Genomic DNA, 26,100 nt, shown 5'->3' with positions numbered 1-26,100 from the left:
ACAAAAAAAAAAACCAACTCTACTTAAAGAGTTAGAGAGCCCAGCCCCAAGTTCTCCCAAAATCACATTCCATTTAAAAATATATCCACTAGGACAACAACAGACATGCTCCCAAGAGAGCCTTTTATGGTCTTCCAGTAGAATGACCTATAATGCCTCACATGGAGTCAGGCAGTTTATTACCAAAGGGTACAGGAGGCCCTGGGCACACAGGTTTTCAGATTTGTAAACCCACGTAAATGTAGTCACCATGCCCTGATGCCACTTTCAAAAAGCAGAAAATGTTATCATTTGAAAAAAAAGACAGAAAACACTTACGTTTAGAATGCCTATCACAGAGGGCAGAGGCCCGCATGTCACATAACCGAATAGTTCCTTTACTGCTGCTGTATACAAACGTGTTGCAGCTGTTTGGATGAAATTCTGCTGCCGTAATCACCTCTGTTAGCTCTTCCATATTGGCAGGCTTGATATCCACAATATCTGGATAGCATTTTATTAAGGAATTTCCACTTAGAATAAAGGGCAAATAAAATTTTACATTTCTCAAGTCTGAAATTAATTCATAAACTTAACCACAAGTATTAATTCTGAATTGCATTCTACTCCTTATAGGAGTACAAATCCCAGAGGGATAAAAACTTCTAATGCTTGGGAAAAAATCTTAGAAGAAACCATGTTAGAATGTAGATGGGCCTCTGAGTATGATACAAATCCCAGAAGCCGTAAGGAAAAGACTGATTGTTCATCTTCCTATATTAACAGGACTTAGTGTAAACTCTAAACAAATCAAAAGTAAAAAACCTCAAGGGGGTAAAAAAGGGAACCTATCTGCAACACAAAGGAGCTAATTCACTTAATATTTTTAAAAAGTGCTTTAAAAACAAACAAAAACCCTAGTAAGTATATAAATTCAATGAAAAAATGAGAAGAAAACAAAAAGAAATATAAATAGTTGATAAATAGGACCTTTCACTAACTAGACTGGTAATGGTGAAGGGAAACAGGCTCTTTTATATACTATGGGCAGAATATGAACTATAGTAAAGTGTTAATTTTTCAAATGATGTCTATTTAAAAAATACAACATCAACACTAGCAGCAATAACTACATGTAACAGGACCTTTAAAAAAAGATACTTAAAACAAATATATTTATAAACAATCCTAGGTTTATATGTATATAGTATACTGTGTATGCCAGGTATGTCTGTATCACACACTTGTGCATGTACAGAAAAATCTCAGAAGGATAACATAAACAATGAAAGTGGCGTCTGGAGAAGAATTTCTATTGCCTTTACACCACGATGACATCTATGAATTTCTTTAGCCAACCTTACTAAGAATATTTTTATAATTATAGATAATACTCTGCAAATTTGTTTTATTAAAAACTCAACCATTTAAAAAAAACTTTTTATAGGTAAAACTGAATTTAATATACATAGTAGTATTATAGCAAAGTATTTAGTACTAAGTACTAAACTTACTATAATAGTACTTAAAATTCTAAGAATCCTATTTTTTAACCAATATATCATGCTCTTTATCAAAGAACTTCCCCCACTATTTAATCACTTAAACACAAAGAAAAAGTGTTATAAAGTTAAGAAGCTACTTTTAAAAAGAAGAAATAAAAATACACGGAGAGATGAAAATAAATCTAGTATGGCGCACAACATGTCTTCTTTACCAAACACCAAAAAAAGAAACCAAACGGATACTAAAACTCCTGTCTGTAATCTCCAGATGCCAAAGATTAATCCGTAAATCGTCTGCAGATAAATATGTTTCATAATCACTATTAATAGAAATTGAGTTGATGTGATATGTATGAGCATTGGCAAATATTCTTCGTGGACTGGCCTCAACCATTAGGTCCATGGGCCTAAAGACTGGCACCTGTCAAAAAGACACATGAAAAACGGTCATTACAAAATGCTCACTATTTACAATAGCACTTAAGGTTCAGTTCTTTATCCTAGTTTTTGAAGGAACACTATAGTATAATATAGTATAACAGTGCAGTATAGTAGTTTATATAGTATAATATTACATAGATTTAGCTTTATAAAGCAACTGAGTCGATCTTTAAAGTGTTGAAATGAGAAGAAAAATAAATAACTTGGTTAATTTACCTTCTTTTATAGATAGCAATATTATTAGAATTTGACGTGCTTTCTAGTTCCAATCTTTTGCTGGAGACTCGCAAAGCTAAATGTTTCTGGTTTGGACTGGCTAAGAAGGAAATTAGCTCAGAACATCTAATTCTTGGTATTTCTTAGCTTGAACTAGAATACCTGGTCCATTTTTACCTACTTTCTTATCTCCAAAGCAAATTAATCTTGATACTTAAGGTCAGAATAGCTGACATTCAAACCATAAGGGCAAAAAAGAGTGTGGCATTATATAAAACGCTCTTGCATTGGGTCCTGGGTCAGCCCCTAGCACAGACAGACCTTTCTCTATGCGGGACAGTTATTCAAAACAGGAATTTTTAATGTCCTATCTGGTTATAAACTTCTTGGGAGGGGGAAGATTATCGTTAATCCTATTCACATTCTGTTTAGGATCTAGAATATACAGTATGAATACAGAACGCTATCACAGTTACCATCATTTTTTCTTAAGTACTTACTCGTAGTGTAGTGACTGTAGTAGGATCTCTATACCTTCCATCTTCCTCTTTCAAGTTATACCCTTCTGGTCTTTTGTCCCTTTCACTGATTTTCCATAATTTTATTGTTTTATCTGGAGAGAAAAATGAAAAAAGTCCTCAAAAAAAAGAATACTGCCAATAGAAGAAAAACATTTTAAGGCATATTCAAACATGCTATTTCATATTTCACCTAAAAGGATCCCAAGAATACAATCTCTTACATGACTTAATAAAAAAACAAATTTCCTATTACCTGGAGAATAAAGACACACATACATAGAACTACAACACAGAAATCACAAATTTATACATTAGTGGCACTCAAGGTATCATTTTTTAGAAAGACTGTATTTATTTATTTATTTGAGAGAGAGCGCGCGCAAAAGCAGGCAGAGCAGCAGCCAGAGAGAAACAAGCTCCCCACTGAGCAGAGGCCTGACACTGGGCTTAATCGCAGGACCTTGGGATCATGGCCTCAGAGCCGAAGGCAGACACTGAACGGACTGAGTCACCCAGGTGCCCCTCAAAGTACCATTTGGTATTAAAATCAAGTCACAGCCAGGTCCTTATCCTTTAAAACTAATTAATCCTGGGGGGGGGGGGTGTTTGTGTGGATAAGCACCTACATGTCTGTAAACACAAACACATACATACACATACACATTTTTTAAAAAAGAACGGAGTTATTACAATAGCCTATTATCTAGAATAAAAATGATAAAGGAGTATCCATCTCCTTTATCTTCTAGGATTTCTAACAGATCCTACCAAAGACTCGACAAATTCCTTCAAAGACTGGATGCCTCTGTCTGAATCTATCTTTCCCTGTTGTATTAGGGATTCAAGTCAAGTTGGTCAGGGTCTGAAAAAAAAAATGACCAATTAAAAGCTGTGTCCCAAGTTCTTTAAGACAAAATTCCTAGTATCAAGAATATATTAAATAGTATTATTTTTTAAAATAGTATTTTTTAAATAAATGCTTATTTTGAAGTAAATTTTGACTTAAAGTTGCAAAGATAGCCCAAAGTGTTTCCACTCTACCCTTCACCCAATTCTTCTAATGTCAACATCTTAAGCAACCATGGTATATTTGTTAAAATTAAGAAATTAACATTGTACATTACTACTAACTAAATTCTAGACTTTACTCAGAATGCACCAGGTTTTCTCCTAACAGCCCTTTCTGTTCCAGGATCCAAGCAACACTGTATTTATTTGTCAAGTTTCCCTAGTCTCTCTGACTTTAACAATTTCTCAGACTTTCCTTAGTTTTCATCATCCTGACAGTTCTGAGAAGAGCGATGTGGTACGTCTGCTGTTTTCTCATGATCAGACTGGGATCACTGGTTTTTAGGAAGAATACCAGAGGTGCAGTGAGGGTATACACAGTATCAACATGACTTTCCCACTGGAGGTGACAGCTCTGTTCACTTCGTTAAAAGCAGTATCTGCCAGGTTTCTCCATTTCAGAGTTAATTTCCCCCTTGCCATACTCTAGTCTCTGGAAATGAATCTCTGAAGTCCAGTCCACACTTAAAGGAACAATTAAGTTACAGTCCCTGTGAGGAGGAGCATCCATCCATATATTTGAAATTCTTTTGTAAGAAGCATCTCCTCTCCCTGCTTATTTATTTATTCAACTGCTTATTTAAATCATTACGGACTTGTGCATGTTTATTTAATACTTTGGTTATAATCTTCGAACTGCATTCATATAAAAGTATCACATTCTTAATGGTCCTTTCATAATCCAAAGGGTACAATTTAAAAAAAAAAAAGTGTACAGAGGCACTTTCTAATACGTTGTCTCACAGAGAGGTACAGGACTCCTCTAAGCCTACCACCTCTCTCTGCCTGGTAGTGAAGAGGGTGCTAGCTAACCCCGTGGATACCCTTTGCAAAGATGAAGTGTAAGAAGAAAAAAACTGCTCACTTTACTAACTTGTAATCTATTTTATCTAAACCCTAGTAATCTACAGTTAAGTCATATGTGTTTTCTATGTGGTGTGTTTAGGTAAAGATTTATGTATTTTAGGATATTCTACTTGTCCCCAAATGTAGTAAGTCAAGCCTAAACTCTTAATTTTCAGGGTAATTATCTTAAAATAAGGATGAAAAGCTTCTCACACATCTCCAAAACTGTCTTATGGCCTGTCCAAATTTATCATCCTTACCAAAGATCCAGATAAAGAAATCACAATATACTTACCAAACTTTTCAAATAAGAAGTAATTAGTTTATGGTTCCTAATAGAGTTTTAGGAAGAAAAAAAATTTTAGATCATGAAAAACTGGGTAAACAGATTTTTAAAACGTTATTACCAAAAAAGTTGTCACTTAAGAGGTTAAAAAAATTTGGCAGTCTGGGTGGCTCAACTGGTTAAGGATCTGCCTTTGGCTCAGGTCATGATCTGGGGTCCTGGGATCGAGTGCTCCATCAGGCTCCTTCTCAGTGGGAAGCCTGCTTCTCCCTCTGCCCCTGCCCCTGCTTGTGTGCTGTCAAATAAAATCTTAAAAAAGAGAAAAAAAAAAGGTTTAAAAATTTTAGTAACATAGGGGCGCCTGGGTGGCTCAGTGGGTTAAAGCCTCTGCCTTTGGCTCAGGTCATGATCCCAGGGTCCTAGGATCGGCCCCCGCATCAGGCTCTCTGCTTGGCAGGGAGCCTGCTTCTTCCTCTCTCTCTGCCTGCCTCTCTGCCTACTGGTGATCTCTGTCTGTCAAATAAATGGATAAAATCTTTTAAAAAAAAAATTTAATAACATAAACACAGGACAGAAAAGTACTATACAATTTCAGTGCCATGCTTGGGAACAAGACAGGTCAGAAAATATTTTAATACATGTAACAATTTTTTAAAAAAATCAAATTCTTAAGCTCTGTAGTAGTAACTTTTTTAGCTGTAGTTTTTGGCCTATTGGAGGTATGTGACAATAATCAAACTCCATAGGACTACATGCAAAATTATGCAAATATACATATTTTTCCATAAGGGGATTATTGGATTCCTCAAAGAAATCTGTCATTTCCAAAAGGTTAAGAACCACTGCTCTATGGCGTTTCCCTACAGTGCCAATACTAACAAGTAAGGGCACCTGGGTGGCTCAGTCAGTTGAGCATCTGCCTTTTAATCAGGTCATGATTCAGGGGTCTTAGGATCAACCCCTTAGTGAGCCCTGAGTAGGGTTCCTTGCTCAGCAGGTAGTCTGCTTCTCCCTCATCCTTTGCCCCTCCCCCCCACTCATGCACTCTTTCTCATCTCTCACAAATAAAACCTTAAAAAAAAAAAAAAATACTAACATGTAAAGAGGGTTCCTAAAGTCCGTAGGCCCCAGTGTTGGTCTCACCATAAAAAGAGGATTGGGATAGGGAAGATCGTGCTACCATGTTTCCTTTGTGGGAATGCAGCTTTATGATTAAAGAGATTCTTATCAACAAGCTGTTAAAATACACTTTACTAGTAAACTTTGTATTACTCATATATACAAGACCCACGGTCAACAGGTTAGAGGCGGACACTTCTGCAATGTGGAAGAGTTGAGAAGAACTCAGAGAAAGCAAAAGGAGATGAGAGAGAAAGAGTACAGCCACCTGAAGAAACATTAAATGAACTAAAACTTAAAGTTATTTAAGTAAAACCGATTTGGGAGACATGGGACAGTTTATGATGACCATGGGAAGCCAATGCAAAGACAAAAATAAGATTACTTTCGGTCAGTCACAGGTGATATGTTTAGTCCTGTTTTCCACCAATCTCCCACAGGAGTTCATCTTTTATGAGTGGAAAGGCCTGCTGTTGTATGTGGGTGAGAGGTATTATTTTGCTCAATCTCAAAGAGATAACTACACCAAATAATATAAAAATTATTACTTAGATTTAAGCGATGCTGACATTCTCCCATGATTACTTTCTCTCTTCTTAAACAATAAAGCTTCCCAGATATAGCTTAAGTTTTAGTCCTTCCAATCCATCCTTTCCCCATCCCACCACATCCAGACACAGCAGTCTGTAAAATTCCCACACTGGTTTTATCCTTCCAAAGTGGGCTCTATTTTCTAGCTCAAAAAAAAAAAATTACACAGCCCCAAATAACTGTATTTTATTTACTATTCACTAACAGTAACAACAAAAGACAAACCTACAATGCCTTGTGCAGTGCCCTTTAAAATAATTTGTATTATTAATCAAGGACTTAAAATTTACATGGTAATCGTATTGGGGAGAGACTGTTGTTTCCGTCTATAGAAAAATACTACATAGAGTCACATACTTGAGACCCAACCACTGGAATTCCCAGTGGCCTCTCCCTCCACTGAGCCTTTGCAGAGCTTACTACCTAGGAAAGCTTGTCTGGCTACACTGCCTTGCGTATTTCAAATCAGAGAGCACGTGGAAACCTGCAAGGAAGACAAATGTGAGTATCAACAGAGAAGTTAAAGGTAATTAAGACTTAATCCATAAATGAACTGAAATGGGATTTGTTTCCAAACTATACTGAGAAGGAGGGGAATTGGAAGTACCTGAAAAACCAACTGGCTATGAACTCAGACCTGCTGAAGCTGGCTGATGGGTACATAAGGCCCCCTTATCCTAGTTCAGCCTGTATTTTAAATATTTCCCTTTATAAAAAGAAAAGTAATTTATCCCGTAAGAAATGAACTGCCAAAATTAAAAACAAATACCCCAATACATGAATTATGTATGTCCCAACAGACTTACTGGGGGCATTTATTTCCAAAAGTAGAAACCATATAAACGATTAGATTATTATTTTATGTGAAAAAGCAGTATCGAAGTGCTATCAGTTTACCATATAAATGAAAACTGAACCAAGATTAGAAGCCAACATACAACAGGAATAAACACAATTCCTCCATCTATAATGCTCTAAGTCATAAGCTTTAAATCATTTATTTTTCTTTTAATAAGGAGAATAGAGGCAAATACAGTGATGTGAGAAGAGAGGGGGTAGAGGGTTTTGGTGGACTGGCTGGGGAGAAATTTGACCATCAGAAAAACAAAATGGACACCTAAGAGGAAGTAAACATGTGTGGTGTTAGCTAATGACACTGTGTTAAGAATACACTTTTAAGAACTTGAAAAAGTGGGTGATCAGGCCTAAACAGGGTGAAAGGGGCACTTTGCATTTTCTACCATGTCACCCCAGAAGTTTCCTGAGTTTATAATCAGCAAATGGTAAAGAATGGTAAGGTCTACCAAGTATTAAAATCTGATTTCATTAACAGTGCCTTATATCAGCCTCAAGAAAGTTTTAATTTAAACTTTTACAGACGATGGCTAACCAGAACCTAGAAGTCCCCCTCAATCACTCTAACGGTTCTCTTCAGACCCAAGCCCCCAAGGATTAACCAAGTCACAACAACCCATAAGAAAAATATTTCAAAGAACAAAAAGAAGGTGCCTGTGTGGTTCAGGTCATGATCCCAGGGTCTTGGGACTGAGGCTGGCATCCAGCTTCCTGCTCCACAGGAAGCCTGCTTCTCCCTTCCCTGTCTCTCATGAATAAATGAATAAAATCTTAAAAAAGAAAAGAAATGTTCTTCAACTTATCATGAAGTACTTTAAATTCTGGTATTCTCTTATTTGATAACTTTTCCCGAGCAGACTAAGAATCATCTTCTCCCACCCATGAGGTTTGTTGGGAAGAAGGCAGAATGCAGACTCCTGTTTGTATCCTTACTGAACAATGGATCAAGCAGGAAGGGTGCTCCTCTAGAAAGTATCCTGGAATGGAGACCATCCTTTGACGGAGTATTTTGTACTTATAGTTTTGAGATATTCTTTGGAGAGTTTAGGCACACTTTAACATTTATGAGAACTTACTACACATACCAGGAATTTTATTTTACTACCCATAATACTCCTACTAAACAGATATTACCATCTCCAGTTTGCTGACAAGGAAAGTGTAACTCAAGTGCTGTAACTTCTCCAAGGCTAGTAAGCCAAGCTGGGACAAGCCATACCTGATCTAAATCCAATGATCAAGTCCCTTTTTTTTCCCACTACAGACTGTGTATGCAACATAAGAAAATTGACACCCGAGGACCTTTTTGTGGAATTTAAAAACTAAGGAGAGAACTTAAAAACGGAAGACAAAAAAGAAGAATTTACACATTCCCTATGGAGAAGACATATTTCCAAGTGTCTATTTGCAGAAATCTCTGAACACCAATTCCTCTTTGTAAAGGGCCAAGTATCCTAATGCAGGACATATGTAGATAGTGGGCATATAAAAGGAAAAAAATTAACACTTACCATTGGTAGACAATAAAAACTGAGCAGCATTTTTCTGGGGTAACCACCTAATTTTGTTGATCTTTTCTTCTATTTCTAAACTTTTCAAGTAGTCAAACTCTGGTTCATGGCTCTGAAAGGTGCTGTAAACATTATATTCTCCTCTGCTATGAGACTGGATTTTGTTCTAAAATGGAAACAAAAATATTTGGACCATTGTTGAAAAATATTTCAAAAAATAAACATGCAATCAATTCCAACAGACCTTGTAAAATGCTGGTTAATTACTTGCATCTTAAATACAATTATATTGTTTTTTATATTTAAGGCCTTCAAGGAATAAGTAAAACAGCTCCCCTCAAAAAGGGAAAGCTAAATAAAGCCTGATAACAATTAAGCCCAATTCAATAGGAAAAGTGACATTAAAATACGATCATTTGATTATTAATTTGCCATTATTTAATACACAGTAGAGAACTATTAAAAAAACTAAGCAACTTTAATGAGGGAGCACATCTGGAAAGTAAGATTAAATAAAATTAATAAAAAGGGAAGATTAAGTAAGATAAGCATGTCAGAACCAGCTGGCCACAACACTCTTTCTCCACCCACTTTAGGGTCAATCAGTTATTTATTATGATGTATTGTCCTCATCTTCCTTTCTCATGCCTCCCTTTAAGTCATTTCACTGCTGAAAAATTCTTATTTAAGAGCTCTCATCAATGTAATGGCATTATCTGACCCTGACTTCCCACCCCAAGACCACTGTTACAGAGCTCTGTTACTCACTAAAGACCACATTCAGCATTACCCAGCGAACCTCATTCCACAAACCCATCAACAATGGCTTCCCCTCCTTAAGTCTGCCTTCTTATGAGCCTAGCACACACACTGGTTTCTTTCATTTAGTTATCAGTGTGAGTGAATACAGTTTAAGCTATTGGGTAGAGACTACTTGTGAACTTCTTCAGTTAACACTAGTACCTTTGCAAAATTGAGAATCAGAACCACAAAAGAATTTCATCTTTTCAACCTATTACCACATAACTAAAAATCTTTCCATCAAAAACATTAAAAGTCTAGTTCTAAGAACCTAAGGGAAAACAGTTTATAAAGGAAAGATATTACTGATAGTCAATTACTTCAAAGTAAAAGTGAATTTATCAAGTGAAATGTTTACGATTACCTGATTAAAAGAATGGCTCATTAGTTATTGTTCTCCATACAGAAAGAAAACCTTATCGAATCATCTTAAAACCATGTTTCGGGTTTTTTTTTTTTCCCAGTAGTTTGATTATCTGGACTGTCATTCATAATTCTAGTTATATTTGAACCCTCTGACAGCAGTATCAATTACTGAGTTTGCCAACATAAAGAATGTAGGGCATACCATAAAACATAATCCACACTGCGGATTCGAACCTTAGTCTCATTATCAAACTTTCACACCAAATCAAATAACCCTATCTATTAAACATATATATGCTAATACTGCTTTAGAAGAAATTCCATAAGCCTTCTATGGAAAATTGCTGTTTTAAAAGGTTTGTCATGCAGATGTTGGCGAGGATGCAGAGGAAGGGGAACCCTCTCTCACACTGCTTGTGGGAATGCAAGCTGGTGCAGCCACTCTGGAAAACAGTATGGAGGTTCCTAAGAAAGTTGAAAATAGACCTACCCTATGAACCAGGAATCGCATTACTGAGTGGGTATTTACCCCAAAGATACAAATGTAGTAATCCATTGCGCTCCAATGTTTCTATCAGCAATGTCCACAATATTCAAACTATGGAAAGAGTCCACATGTCCATCGATAGATAAATGAATAAAGAAGATGGGATAGGGGTGCCTGGGTGGCTCAGTGGGTTAAAGCCTCTGCCTTCGGTTCAGGTCATGATCCCAGGGTCCTGGGATCGAGCCCCACTTCGGGCTCTCTGCTCAGCAGGGAGCCTGCTTCCTCCGCTCTCTGCCTGCTTCTCTGTCTACTTGTGATCTCTATCTGTCAAATAAATAAATAAAATCTTAAAAAAAAAAAAAAAAGCTTAAAAAAAAAAAAGAAGATGGGATATATATACAAGGGAATATTATGCAGCCATCAAAAAATCTGGTATCTTGCCATTTGCAACTATGTGGATGGAACTAGAGGGTACTATGCTAAGTGAGATAAGTCAATCAGAGAAAGACAATCATATGATCTCACTGATGTGTAGAATCTGATACACAAGGCAGAGCATCATAGGGGACGAGAGGAAAAAATGAAACAACACAAAACCAGACAGGGAGACAAACCATAAGAGACTTTTACTCTCAGGAAACAAATGGAGGGTTGCTGAAGTGGAGGCAGGTGAGAAGGATGGGGTGGCTGGGTGATGGATACTGGGGAGGGTATGTGTTGTGGTAAGCACTGTGTACTGTGTAAGACTGATGAATCACAGACCTGTACCCCTGAAACAAATAATACATTATATGTAAATAAATGGTTTGTCATGTTATTCTCCAAAAAAACTATAATAGCAATTTGATTTTTAGCATGAATGCTATGTTTTGAATTTAAACAAGAAACTATGGTACTATTTACACATCAGGTTCCAGAAGTATGGAGATTGAAAAACACAGCACCTCTACCTTCAAGTAACTTATGTAAGTGAAACTTTAGTTGAAGTAGAAATTAAGGTCCATATAACTTAGGTAAGCAATATAAAGAACTAAGGGCAAGCACATATAGTTCTATATGTAAAAACTGTATCTATATGGGTCACAACATAAAAGTAAGAAAAGCACAAACATATGAACGTATCTTCTAAAACAGAAAAGAAAAAAAACACCATCATCCTAAAGACTCAATAATTACTACATGGGTCTAAACATGATCTATTACAGAATACAAATGAAACTATGGAGGTGATTAGCAGTCTTAATGGATTTTAAGAAGCATTGTTGCTTTTCAACAGAAAAAAAATACATCACAGAAGATGAAAGTTATGTCTACAAAGTTAAAAATGCCAGGCTGAGCTCATATATTAGCATCCACACCCCTGAAACTCCACTAAAACTGCAGTGAAAGAATTTTTAAAGACAAATCAACAAGAACAAAGAACAGCAGCAAAAATGACAACAGCAGTAACAAAAAGAAACAGCCATAAAAGAGATGCATAAATGGAGACTGGCTTAGTGAACTGCAGAGAGCTGTGCGCTTTTGCCTTAAGTGAGCAATCAGATTCTGCCTAAAACTAGGAGAAGGATGCATTTATATTATTGTAATGATCATGACAGTTAAGTACAAACGAAGTACTGTGAGCAAAATATGAAGAAAAGGAAATATAATTCCCTGTTCTTAACACTGTGCCCCCCAAAAATGCATCACAGAATGCTTTGTTTTAAAAAATTCTCCTACATAGAGAATCGACACATTGTAGAAATGCGGCATATTTGTGTTTTCTTGCATAGCTGTTTGCAACTCCCTTTATCATAGCTTGTTATGACCACTAAGAGAGAACTTACGTTCTTAACCAATCTCTTTATAGAATTATATATACAGCTAAATAAAATATTTTTATATATGAAAATAAATAAAATAAATTTAGAAGTGTTTTATCCTTCAATACATGTAATAGTGCCTGGCATAATAGGCATTCAATAGATGACCAAAAAGAATAAAAGCTGGTGCTGGTATGGTAAAGGAGGTTGGATTTAACCCAGTAATTAGAGTATAGGGCAGAAATCAGAGGAAATGGGTTAGAGGTACATACAGTAAGACAAAAGGATCTTGAAAACATAGCTCTTCGTTTAAAAAAGTAGGATATTGAATGAGATGTGAGATACAGTATTTTTCCCACATACTGAAAACACACAGTACAAAAAAAAATGAAATCACGCATTTCAACAAACAAAATTCATAAATATATAAAAGATATTATATCATGACCAAGTTTTAAAACAAAGTAATGAAGACAGCGTGGTACTCACACAGTATTGACAAATAAACCAATGGAATAGAATAAAAGGCCCAGAAATAGCCCTGAATTACAACAAAGTAGCACTGATGAACCAGGATGGTCTTACCATTTAATGGTTTTGGTTAATTTGCTATTCATATCTAAGAAAATGAACCTCAGGGCGCCTGGGTGGCTCAGTGGGTTAAAGCCTCTGCCTTCGGCTCGGGTCAGGATCTCAGGGTCCTGAGAACGAGCCCTGCATCGGGCTCTCTGCTCAGCAGGAGGCCTGCTTCCCCCTCTCTCTCTGCCTACTTGTGATCTCTCTCTCTCTGTCAAATAAATAAATAAAATCTACAAGAAAGAAAGAAAGAAAGAAAGAAAGAAAGAAAGAAAGAAAGAAAATGAACCTTGACCCCTGCTACCTCAAACCAGTCATATAAATTGATTCCAGGTGAATCAGAAATACAAATACAGGGGCACCTGGGTGGCTCAGTGGGTTAAAGCCTCTGCCTTCGGCTCGGGTCATGATCCCAAGGTCCTGGGATCGAGCGCCGCATTGGGCTCTGCTCGGCAGGCAGCCTGCTTCCCTTCCTCTCTCTCTGCCTGCCTCTCCGCCTACCTGTGATCCCTCTCTGTCAAATAAATAAATAAAATCTTTAAAAAAAAATACAAGTATAAATGTTCAATAATCAGGTTCTAGGACAACAACGCCCAATACAGCATTCTGCAGTGGTAGTAGTCTATATCTGTGCTGTCCAATATGGTTGCCACTAACCACATGTTGTTTTATGAAATGTGGTTACTGTGACTAAGGAAATGAACCTGAAATTTTATTTAATTTTAATTAATCAGAATTTAAATAATCGCATGGAGCAAGTAACTACCATACTAGACAACCACACGTCTTAAAGATCTGGCACATATGTTTTCCTGGACCTTCGTGTAGAGAAGTATTTCTGATGCAAGGCAGAAAAAGCAGTAAGCTCAAGGAAATCATTGATAAACTGTACTGTGTTATTCTACTAATAACCTCTATATATCAAAATCCACCACTGAGGAAAGTGAAAAGGTAAGACACAGAGTGAAAAATTCTTCCAACAAATTGTAATTAAAATTACAGTATGATATACTTAAAACCTCCAAAAATATTTGAAATTTTAAAAAGACTGACAATAATGAAGCACTGGCAAAGATGTGGAACAGCCATAATTTTCATGTATTGTTCATGAGAATAAAACTGGCAGAACCACTTCTTACTCTTCTGTCTACCCCATGACATAATTTTATGCATGACTATATTACCAAAAAACATAATCAGGAATATTCATAGCTGCATTTATTAATAGCCACAAACTGAAACAACCAAAATGTACACTTCTACAACATAACGGATAAACTGTAATACAGCAATACAAAAGAAATTATACAGCAATGAATGTGAGCACATTATTTCTATACAAAGGTAATACTGAGACAAAAGGCCAGACCCAACACTTACTGCCTGATCCTATTTATAGAAAGTTCTAAAACTATAGATTAAACTTAAGTGTTTAAAAGACAGGCCTATAAATAGGCTTATGGGGAAGGAAGCAGAAATTAGTGACTTGGAAGGGGAATGAGAAGGGTTATGTAGAAGGGCAGGAAGTTCTATTTCTTTTTTTTTTTTTTTTAAAGATTTATGTATTTATTTGAGAGAGAGACGGAGAGAGAGCACACACACGTGAGCGGGTGGAAGGGCAGAGGGAGAGAGAATCTCAAGCAGACTCCCCACTGAGCACAGAGTTCCACTTGGGGCTCAATCTCATGACCCACGAGATCATGACCGGAGCCAAAATCACAAGCTGGACACAACTGACTGAACCACCCAGGTGGTCCATCTCTTTCTTGACCTAGATGTCTGCTGTGTTAATAATCTACTAATGCTTTGTGTGCTTTTTTGAGTATATTTTTATTGAGTATATTTCAAGCGTAAAAATAAATATAGCACACGAAAGGTGCAGCCACTTTGAAAACAGTACAAGGGAGTGATTTTTTGAAATAAAACTACCCTGTGATCCAGAAATTCTGTTTCTAGGTATGTATCTGAAAGCACTGAAAACAGGATCTCAAAGAGATTATTCACAACAGCCATGTCGTGGAAGCAAAGTAAATGTTCATTAATGGACAAATGAATAAAGAAAATGTGACATACAAACCCACATGAATATTATTCAGCCTTATAAAAAGGAACTCCTATCATATGCTACAACTTAGAAGAACCAGGAGGAAATAATTCCAAATCAAACAATCCAGGCAGATAAAGACAAATACTTCATGATTCCACATATATGAGGTTATCTAAAGTAGCCAACTTCATAGAAACAGCAAGTGAGGGGTGCCTGGGTGGCTCACTGGATTAAGCCGCTGCTTTCGGCTCAGGTCATGATCTCAGGGTCCTGGGATCGAGCCCCACATATGCCTCAGCATCCCTGCTGAGCAGAGAGCCTGCTTCCCCCCTCTCTCTGCCTGACTCTCTGCCTACTTGTGATCTCTGTCAAGTAAATAAATAAAATCTTTAAAAAAAAAAAAAAGAAAGAAAAAGAAAAGAAACAGCAAGTGAGAATGGTGGTTGCCAGGGGCTGGGAGGAGAAAGGGGGCAGGAAGTTTTTCAGTGGTTATAGAGTTTCAGTTATGCAGGGCTAGGGGGTAGTTTCTAGGGATCTGTTGTACAACAACATATACATGGTTGGCAATACTGTATCATATAGTTGGAAACTGTTGAAAAGTTCCATGTTATAGAGTATTTTGCTACAGCTGAGTAAGAATTCGGCACACAAAAACAAAATACATATTTACAAAGACACACTGAAATGATTATCCACATAAGGAGCAGGTGATGTGCAAAGTACGTGCATCTGCACACCTATGTGCACGAGTTCGTTTCCTTGGAGAGAGGACCTTGCTATGGTATGTCATACACTCAAGTAGGTCCCTGAGGCTTAAGCAAACCAAAACAAAATTTATAAAACAATAATAATATTCAATGGTGTTAGAAACAACCAACCATTGGACAAGAGGACTGGAGCTTCATTTCTTATACAAAAGTAAATTTCAGAAGGAAAAATTAAATTCTTAAAAATAAGTAAAAGCACCAAAATGAAAGAACAATGGTAAATTTCTATGTATCTTGACAGTGAAAAAGAACTTTTTAGTATAAATCACAAGCAAAGAGCAGAGAAAGGCTGATATCTAACTTAAGAAATAAATATTTAAAGGTTAAAAGAAGCATACTAGCAAGGAAATTGTATCTTATGACAGCAGGTTACGGTCTTTCATGTATAAAAAGTCCTTAAAAATCACTAGGAAAAATATTAACACCTTTCCTTGAAAGATGGCAAAGGTCAAAAGTTGGCAATTCATATAAACAATGGTGAGATATTTATGTATAACTGATCATCAGTAATCAAAATTAAGAAATAATGTTTTGCCTCTAAACTGATGAATAAAAAAATTTTAATGCTCCTCAAAATATGGGCAAAATCATATACTACTAGCAGAAGTATAAATTTTTACAGCCTTTCTGGATAATTTGTCAATACTTACTGAAAGCCTTAAAAAATACAGATACTCAACAATTCCACTTCAAAGTATAATATATGCAAAGATGTATCAACTTAATGCATAAACAACCTCAATGTCCATCAAGTGACTTATGAAATACTACAAACCCAACTACATTCAATGGCAAATCAATGTTTCTCAACCCTATTAACTTAGGCACAACGCTTCCTGGTACCCATTCTCTGTGGTGCCCACAAGCTACATTTTTATTGGCACTTTTGTCACTTAAGTTATAAAAACACACTGGACATATTCTTCCAACTACACATGTATTCCTTTCCTTTCAATAGTTGTAACAGTCTCATCACTTCACTTAGATTAACCTGAGTAAACATCGATATAAAAACTAAAATTTACAGAATGACATGTTCAACATGATTCTCTCTCATTCTGCAAAACAGTAACAAAAACACCCAGAACACGCACAAATTGGTTTTTACTCATGAGATGGGATGATTTTGGATTTTTATCTTTTTCTTTGTGAAAATGATATTTTTTCATATTTTCCATGATAAACAAATCAAGTACAATGAATTAAAAATAATCTTGGAAAAGAACATCACCTGATAGTCCATTAACAGTTAATTCTAAACATAAATAACTGCACTGTGCTTTTACTAACTTCCTCCTTTTTAGATGAAACTCTGAAAATGTAGGATTTCCTCTGCTCCTTGAACAATACGTAAGTTTTAGTAAAAATTAACTGTACTTTACTTTAATCATTTCATATAAATGAGAATGGATATTTTTTAAGCTTCCAAACAGAACACTACTAAAACTTAGTTACTGTTTAGTAATGCTACTTTAATCTTACCTTTGTCAGGGAATCATTTGTTTTCTATTTCAAAGTAGTTTAAGGAGTTTTAGAGACTTGTGAAAAGGACCATTCAGGGACAGTGAGATAAATGGCAGAAAACAAAATCAATTTATATCTGATAACAAGCCACTATCAATGCAAACAAGTGGAACTTTCTAGAATAAATCAAAACACAACACCATCAATGATGTAAATAGAAAACAAAAAAAGAAATTTCAAACATTTTCTGAACTGATCACAATAACAGTGACAGTGGTGGAATACCTCAAGATTTTGCAGGAACTTACTAAATTATATTCAGTAAGTTGTGCCCCTTCACTGAGTGCCTACTATATACATACTATAATAAGAAACATGCACTTTATAGACAACTTATCAGACTCTTAAGGAGTTGAGTTTCTCTAATACAAGATTCAGCAGATGGACCCCACTTAATGTTAGATTTTTTTAAAAAAAGGGAAGAATTCTTTCTACTAATTTTGTGTGTTTTTACCTCACAGATTCATTAAATATAAAATCTTCAGACCTCAATTTCCTCACATGTTAAACAGAATTTATCTTCACTACCTTTGGTGTGACAGGGCAGTTTTGAGAATTAAAAGAGAAAGTGAGTAATGTTGAAGTATCAGTTTTTCTTCCAGATAGATAGGAAGTCCAGTCAATCTACATCATGCGGTTTAGAAACAACAAGATACAGCTGAACATATAATGGCCTTGAAATCAAGGAGCCTTAAGTCAGTTTCTCAAATTAGGAAACCTCCAACACGCTTTATTCTAACCAAGTCATTTATTTTGAAAAGAACATAAAGAGATATATGAGAAAGAAACAACTTCAGTGAATTTCAAAACCTGTCTATACAACTCAATCACAATACAGGAAAAATGAGGGGAGCCTGGGTGGCTCAGTCGGTTAAGCGTGTGCCTTCGGCTCTAGTCACACACGATTCCAAGGTCCTAGGATCGACCCCTGTGTTGCGCTCCCGGCTCACCAGAGAGCCTGCTTCTCCCTCACCCTTTGCTGCTCCCCCTGCTTGTGCTCCCTCTCTGTCAAATAAATAAATAAAATCTTTAAAAAAAAAAAAAAAGGTTGTTTCATAAATACATTTAAAACTATCATTGTGAAAAGATTTTCAGTAAGTATGTTGGAATCTCCTGCCTGTCAATTTGGGAATGGGCACAGAAAGCAGAGGAGGGGGGCGCCTGGGTGGCTCAGTGGGTTAAGCCTCTGCCTTCAGCTCAGGTCATGATCTCAGAGTCCTGGGATCGAGCCCCACATCAGGCTCTCTGCTCAGCAGGGAGCCTGCTTCCCCCCTCTCTCTCTGCTTGCCTTTCCACCTACTTGTGATCTCTCTGTCAAATAAATAAATAAAATCTTAAAAAAAAAAAAAAGAAGAAAAGAAAGTAGAGGAGGGGAAGATCCTGAAATCGTATTAATTAGGGTAATAAATTTCAACCAGATAATGAGTTGAAATGGGACAAATGAAATGTGAGTAAATGTCTAAATAATTTAGAGGCAGGAAATCAACAACAAAAACAAAAAAGTGAACGAAAGTTAAAGGCAGTTAATCTACAAAACCGAAAAACACAGCCTCATGAAAAAACTTTGCTCCTCACAACACGTGGCCTATGAGAATCATTTTCACAAACACACCAACAGAAAAACAGGGCATAGAGCAAACAATTTTAAGAACTCCAAGTATTAAGAGGTTAGGTAAAACTAAAACCCAGTAAAAAATACGTTTTCAACTACCAATTTGTTTGTTTTATTTATCTCTATTGAGAAATTTTTGGTTGAAGTATAAATCGGTAAAATTTACCAAAAGAGATCTGGCCAATATGACTAAAAATGTTCACAACCTTAGATCCAGCTACTTAATTTCTAGAAGGTTCTCAAGCAGTAATAAGGTCTTCCAAGATTCCACCAGAAGAATGTTTTTATAGCGTCATTTATGATAGAAAACAAAAAAATGAACAGAAAATAAGAAATAAAACAGTCTAGGTAGTATCTAAAAATAGAGACTACGTTAAATAGTAAATGGAATCAGTAATGGAATACCATATAATCATTAAAAATGATGATTCAGAATCTTTAACAACATGAAAGGTCTTTATGTACATTATGCAAGGGAGAAAAAAAACCATACCACCCTAAATATATTATAACATCATTTTAGAAAGGTAAACTTAAAAACACACCAAAAGTGTTTGTTTTTGTTTGGTGGTTGTAGATATTTTCTTTGCACCTTGTCCTTATTTCCTAAATTATCTACAATGAGTATGATGACTTTTTTTAAAATTGTGTTTATTTATTTGAGATAGAGGGACAGCACAGAGGGAGAGGGAGCAGCAGACTCTCCGCTGAGCAGGGAACCCGATCTAGGGCTTGATCCCAGGACCCCAGGACCATGACTTGAGCCAAAGGCAGAAGTCCAATTGACAGCCACCTAGGCATCCCTGTGACTTTTTAATTAGAGGTAAAAAATTACTTAGGAGAAAAATACAATGAAGTAGTATTGTATGATGTTGAGGAGACACTAGAAGAGGGAAGAAAAAGTAAATTCTAAAATTACTGGGTATTACTAGTTTCACAGATTTTGATCTGTTTGTTGCTGTTGGGATTTGGGGAGGACAATATAAGAAATATGGTTAACTCAAATTTCTGGGCAACAGGTGAAGTGGAAAAGTAATTTTACTTTAATATGTCAAAATATCCTTTCAAGATCTAATCTAGTGTTTAAGAAAAATAACACTTAAATGAATCCTACTTTGTCTAACAGTTGTTTAGTGACAATCATTTCTGACAAGCTCAGCAATCAGCAAAGGTACTTTAAATGATAATCCACTTTTGAAAAATGTAATATTCTAAATTAGATAGAACCTCAAAAGTTAATAGGTAGTTGATAAGTGTGTGACAGCTGGTTGGACAGAAATGTGGACACAGACAGATAAACGAGTGAGGTTGCTAGATGAATCCATGAACAAACAGAAATGAAGACTACAACTTCTCCAGGTATTTAAACTCTCAATTCAAACTCTTTTTAATTTTGCCCTCCTTAAGCCTACCACAGAGAAGACATCATTCATTAATGGCTACTATTAAAAAGCTAAGATCCAGTACTTTCCTCATTATTATAAAGGGACGAACTCGATATTCCTGTGTGACTTATACCACTTAGTCTCATTACTTAGCGGAGACAGATTTTTTCATTTGTTGAAAACAATACTCAACGTTGTGGGTATCCTAACAATTTATACAGAATTAGCTTTCACCCACCTTCGGTAGCTGTGTGATCCTAGAAAAGTTAATTATCTTCTCTGATCTCAAGTCATTTATAAATTGGTGATACACTGACACACAGATAGAAGTATGCATACATCTTCACTATTTTGCTGTGAAGATTTATAATTAAGATTTAGCGACCTTGGCAGGCCTAGCAGAAAAACTATTATTGCTATACCCAAGTCGAAATGGGAAAAGCTACGGGCAGGGAAACAGGACAGGGAAAAAGGGTTCACCTTATTAACTGTATGATTTTGGCCCATCATCTGGGCCCCTAATCTCTTTATTGGTAAAAGAAGATTACATTACTAGGGACTGTTAAATTGGGGCCCTATTACTATCTTATCCATGGACAGAACCCAGGGATTTTGTGAACTTGGATGTGGTGCAAGTTTACTATTTATCCCACTAATGTCCAGCTGAAATCCGGCATTTCTTCTAATAATGGATAGAGGCGATAAACCATCATTATTAGGAGTACCTGTGACTTTGTCACTATAGAAATGACAGGTTTTAGGGGTGCCTGGGTGGCTCAGTGGGTTAAAGCCTCTGCCTTTGGCTCAGATCATGATCCCGGGGTCCTGGGATCGAGCCCCACATCGGGCTCTCTGCTCAGCAGGGAGCCTGCTTCCTCCTCTCTCTCTGCCTGCCTCTCTGCCTACTTGTGATCTCTCTCTGTCAAATAATTAAAAAAAAAAAAAAATGACAGGTTTTAAAATCACACCCCAGCTGCTTGTCCACAAAAAACACGTATTACTCAATGTGTTTTAACCTTGAAAATATTTTTCAATATAGTTTCCTTCTATGTATTTTATGCATCTAAGACATTTTGAGAAGTCTACAGAATTAACCAGGCTGGAGGAAATCCATGACACGAAAGGTGGAGAACCCTTGAAAAACCCTGTAAATTTTAGCATTTAATTTCTATGAATGCACCATATAAAGTTCAATACAGGCAAAACAAGTTCACAGTTAGCTTTGGTAGAGGGTAGTAGTGACAAGAAAGGACAGAAAAGGCGTCTGAAATGCCAGTAATATCCCATTTCTTGATCTGGGGAAGAGCAACACAAGTGTGTTTGTTTTGTGAAAATTCACAGAACTATACACTTGTGATTCAGTGCATTTTTCTCTATGTATCATAAGATCTACCTTGCGAAAACAGTTTAAATGTATTTTTAGATAATATAAACCTGAAGCTCTATTTTGGAGTTTTTATCATTACCCTGGTAGTGAAACATAGACAATTTCAATTTTGCGTTTTCTATCAGGTGAAGTTCCCAAAGGACTTAAAAAAAAATAAAAAAAAAGTGAAAGTGGAATCTCTTGCTTCCAGACATTCTAATTTAGCGGTTCAGAGACACAGTCTAGGAATCTGCATCTGAAATATATGTCCCCTGGTAATTCCAGTATTTTGAACTCTGAAAAACACAAACTTAGGTCAAACAGAGAATGAAAAAAAAAAAAAAAAAAAGATAGTGAAAGCCTGGTAGCTTAGAAAAGAAATCTCATTTAATAGATATGTTGATCTGGAAGATACCACAGTGGTATTTTCTTGAACTTCTAGTGTATTCTTTCTATAATATCCCTGATAGAAGGGCATCCAGCTCTTGTGCATTTATTTCCACATACAAAATAAACCAATCATTTTCTTCTCATGCTTATCTCTAAACATCGAGACTCTAAATCATCTCTTCTCCTGGCTATTACAGGCTCAGTCCCTTTGACCATTCCTCACTGGCACTGCTGAATTTGCTGTTCTGATTGGCGCTCAGTAAATATACCATGTTAAGTGAATGCTGCCACATCACCCTAGAACAGTGAGTGGGTTCTATTCCTTCACTTAAACATCAAACTAGATCAACTCCTTTGTACAGACAATACTAAATCTGTTGACAACATCTTGTTGATTTTGAGCCCCATTGTAGTCTTTCCAAATAATTTAAAAAGAAAATTCAATCTTTTAAACCCCCACCCATCTTTTGTGATAAGCGTGATTTCTAAGGTTTCTTCTATATCTTGTTGAGCAGCTTTAGGAATACCACAAAGCAACAAATAGAGACAGATACAGAGAAGGGAAAAAATCCTGCAAATTACTAGCACTCATAGAAAACAAAAACCAAAGGCTATATAATAATCTAGAAAGAACTGAAAAAAGGAAAAATTCTACTTCTCACCTTTCTCCTTAATTATTCCTTTAAAAAAATCACTCCCCGCACACTTTAACTTACCATGTACATCAGAAAGCCTTAGAGAAAACTGAAGATCTGAGCAATCCAAGGTCAAGAGGAAACCAGTTATTTCAACAACTGCAAACCACCTAATTTGAGCACCCATAAAAACAAAGCTCCCCTAAAAAGTACAGAAACCAAGCACACCTAACAGTGGCTTGGAATCTCCCAAGAACAACTGTATTAATATTTTCATTATCAAAAAAATATATCCCACCATCTACTTTGTTGTGAAAAGCTATTACATATAAGCTATGACAATAAATTAGTAAGACTGTTGACCTATTTCAGGACATGCTATGAACACATGATTGGATATCAAAACACAAGAGGTGGGATGCCTCATGGAAATCATCTTATCCTTGTGCCTCAATTTCCCTACATGACTGCTTCTATCAAGAGGTTCTATCGGGGCGCCTGGGTGGCTCAGTGGGTTAAGCCTCTGCCTTCGGCTCAGGTCATGATCCCAGGGTCCTGGGATCGAGCCCCGCATCGGGCTCTCTGCTCAGCGGGGAGCCTGCTTTCTCCTCTCTCTCTGCCTGCTTCTCTGCCTACTTGTAGTCTCTGTCTGTCAAATAAATAAATAAATCTTTAAAAAAAAAAAGAGAGAGATTCTATCAAACAGAAAACTGTAAGAACATATTAGTTAGAAAAGTATTACTAAATGACAGCAAAAAATGTTACAGGATCACCAGGCTGAAATATACTGAATTGAATGAAGACCTACCCTCTAAATGAATACCTAGCTTCTCTGACAGGGGAAAAGAGGGACAGGCAGCAAGAAGGAACCTAACAAGATGATAGGCAGGGGTCCTGCCACATTTGAAGCACAACAGAAGTGAGACAGGTGAGTTAAAGGTATCAGTCTGATATGTCAGTTAAGTGAAGTTCTCACCCAGCCAATGGGTGAGAAGATGAAGACAATAATGCAAATGCCACTGTGTTTTGCAAACAGAGCAAGCTAGCATCATCATCAGAGGTGAAGACATGCTCCATGGACAGGCACCAGCATGCCCTGAAATGTATGCATAATAGTTGTGATTGTTAGAAGAAGGTGGACTGAAATTTAGAAATCAAAGTTCTAATTCCAGAGCTCTGCTATTAAACTAAGCAATGTAGCCTTCTGATATAAACTTTTCCTATGATTATCTAAAAACTAGGAAAGGACCACTTTTCAAACTGTATCAATGTTTTATAGATAAAATAGGTGTGAATTCATAAAATCTAATCTAAATATATTAGGTACTGACATAAAGGTGCCTCTAGATGTAAGCAGCACAAAGTATCAGTGAGGTAAACAGTGACTGTCCTGAATACAGCTCTATATTAGAAGCTCCAGTAAAAGATACGGCTTAAAAATGTGGAAAATAAATTAGGTAATAGACACCAAATTAATATTAACAAGATCAAGTTTCAGAGAAGGAAATCAATCACTACATCATTATTTAATCTATCACTTAAAAATACGGATACTCACACTAAGTAATTCTCAGTGGACACACTACTAATCTGAAGTTCCAGATAATGAATTGGTTTTGAATTCTTAAATGCAATTAAGAATGATAGATACCAGTGGCCCTTCTCAAAAAGTCATTTTGCTGATTCTTGTTATCAGGGCATGTATTTTAAATATCAGTACTTTAGGGGTGCCTGGGTGGCTCAGTCGTTAAAGGTCTGCCCTCGGATCTGGACATGATCCCAGGGTCTTGGGATTGAGCTCCGCATCAGGCTCCCAGGAAGCCTGCTTCTCCCTCTCCCACTCCCCCAGCTTGTGTTCCCTCTCGCTGTCTCTCTACCAAATAAATAAAATCTTAAAAATAAGTATCAGTACTTTAGAATCTCCTATAGCATTTCACAAAAGAAATTATCTGCTTCAAAAATTTTGTTTCCCAATACAAGTAAACTGGTCAAGCAGTTTCAAGTAACCCCGTGTTAGACCTTTTATTCCAATTTAAGGTATTACTGACAGCTTCAACTGTTACTCTTGAGTACATTTATCGAGAGCTCCAAATACCTTTCTTTAGAATAGAAGCAAAGCATAGACAAGTCATTAACTTCCAGGAAAAAAAAAAAAAAAGCAAAAAACACTCAAGGGCACAGAATGCTTAGGGGAATGCCAGCTCAAATTCTGAGTAACAAAATTAACATTCATTTTTTGGTTATCTAACATGAAAGACACTGAAGAATACTGAAAAGATTACATGTCAGAAGTTTTGGGCTCTAGTTGTTAGTTCTGCCACTAATCAAGTGATCTCTTAGTATCTTGACTTTCTCACTTGTAAAGAAAGGGAAACTGTAATGATCTGTAAGGTTCCATTTCAACTCTATGTATTTCAAGATTCCTATGATCAAGATTTTAGTTGCTTGAAACAGGAACAGAAAATTGATTTTGCCCCCCCAACCCCACTTCCCACAAGAACAGTCTGTGACAAAAAAAGCTTGAGTCTTTTCATCTTGTCTTCCAACCAAAAAAATAATAAAAGGAGACATATTTAGTGTTTGTGCATCTTCTAATCAGACACTATTAATCATTTCTTTTAAAATTAAATTACCTACCTCACTGGGGTGTTGTGAGGATTAATTCATTAGTGTTTGTAAAGCACTTTGAGATCCTCAGGTCAAAGGCGCTATAGAAGTGCAAAGTAGTAGTATTATTACTAGATTCTTTGCTTATTTAAGGAACTTCACAATCCTTTAAAACCTAACTCTCTGTTATGATTTAGACATCTATTTGTAAACCCTTGCAATTTATGCACATTATTTTAACCCTCTTTGGATCTATAGACAGGGACAGGATGTTTCAAAGCGAATGATTTTAAATAAGGTTTAAACTTTGATCTATAACTGGAAGGAGAGAGCAAGGGAAAATCTAGTGTGACAAATTCTGTTCAGCATAAAATTTTAGTGAGAAATCCAGTCAATTAGATTTAGAAGTGTGCCTAAGCTATACCCAAAACAAAATAAAATTCACTTTAATCTCAAGAGTCTTCAATGAGAAATTCCTTTCTTCAAAGAGAAAAGGAAACAGTTTTCAAATCAACTCATTTTAAAAAGGGTACTGAGCTTATAAATTACATTACATGGGTATACATGCAATTGTCATTTAAAACCGATTTAAATCACAGTAACAGTATTAGTATGAACTGATATCAAAAAAAGTGAGCAGCTTTTCCTTTAAACTAGCCTCCCACCCCCAATTACACAAAGCAAACTAGCCACTGAGAAGACAACAAAGCAATTTTGCTTTACAGAGTTTTTCGGGGGGTGGGGGGAGGGACACCAAGGCTTCCAAACCAGTTCAACTCTTGGATTAATTCCACCAC

General features: G+C 36.3%; 1 protein-coding gene across 2 annotated transcripts in view; it reads right to left on the bottom strand.

Moving 5' to 3' along the window:
• Positions 1-26,100, bottom strand: part of PPP2R2A (protein phosphatase 2 regulatory subunit Balpha) — a 94,529-nt gene that overhangs the window by 9,497 nt on the left and 58,932 nt on the right. Inside the window, exons 4-8 of one of the 2 annotated variants that reach the window (XM_080797725.1) lie at positions 25,334-25,404; positions 8,939-9,104; positions 2,642-2,754; positions 1,728-1,905; positions 319-483 (exon numbers count right to left, since the gene is read on the bottom strand). In XM_080797725.1, coding sequence (XP_080653851.1) covers positions 319-483; positions 1,728-1,887 — 325 coding nt within the window. In that variant the 5' untranslated portion in view covers positions 1,888-1,905; positions 2,642-2,754; positions 8,939-9,104; positions 25,334-25,404. The remainder of the gene's footprint in view (positions 1-318; positions 484-1,727; positions 1,906-2,641; positions 2,755-8,938; positions 9,105-25,333; positions 25,405-26,100) is intronic. The other variant, XM_080797724.1, reaches the window with a different exon arrangement.

This window comes from Martes martes (assembly GCF_963455335.1).
Source record: "Martes martes genome assembly, chromosome: 2".
In the NCBI taxonomy this organism is placed as follows: Eukaryota; Metazoa; Chordata; class Mammalia; order Carnivora; family Mustelidae; genus Martes; species Martes martes.
This window is presented reverse-complemented; position numbering and strand designations above follow the sequence as displayed.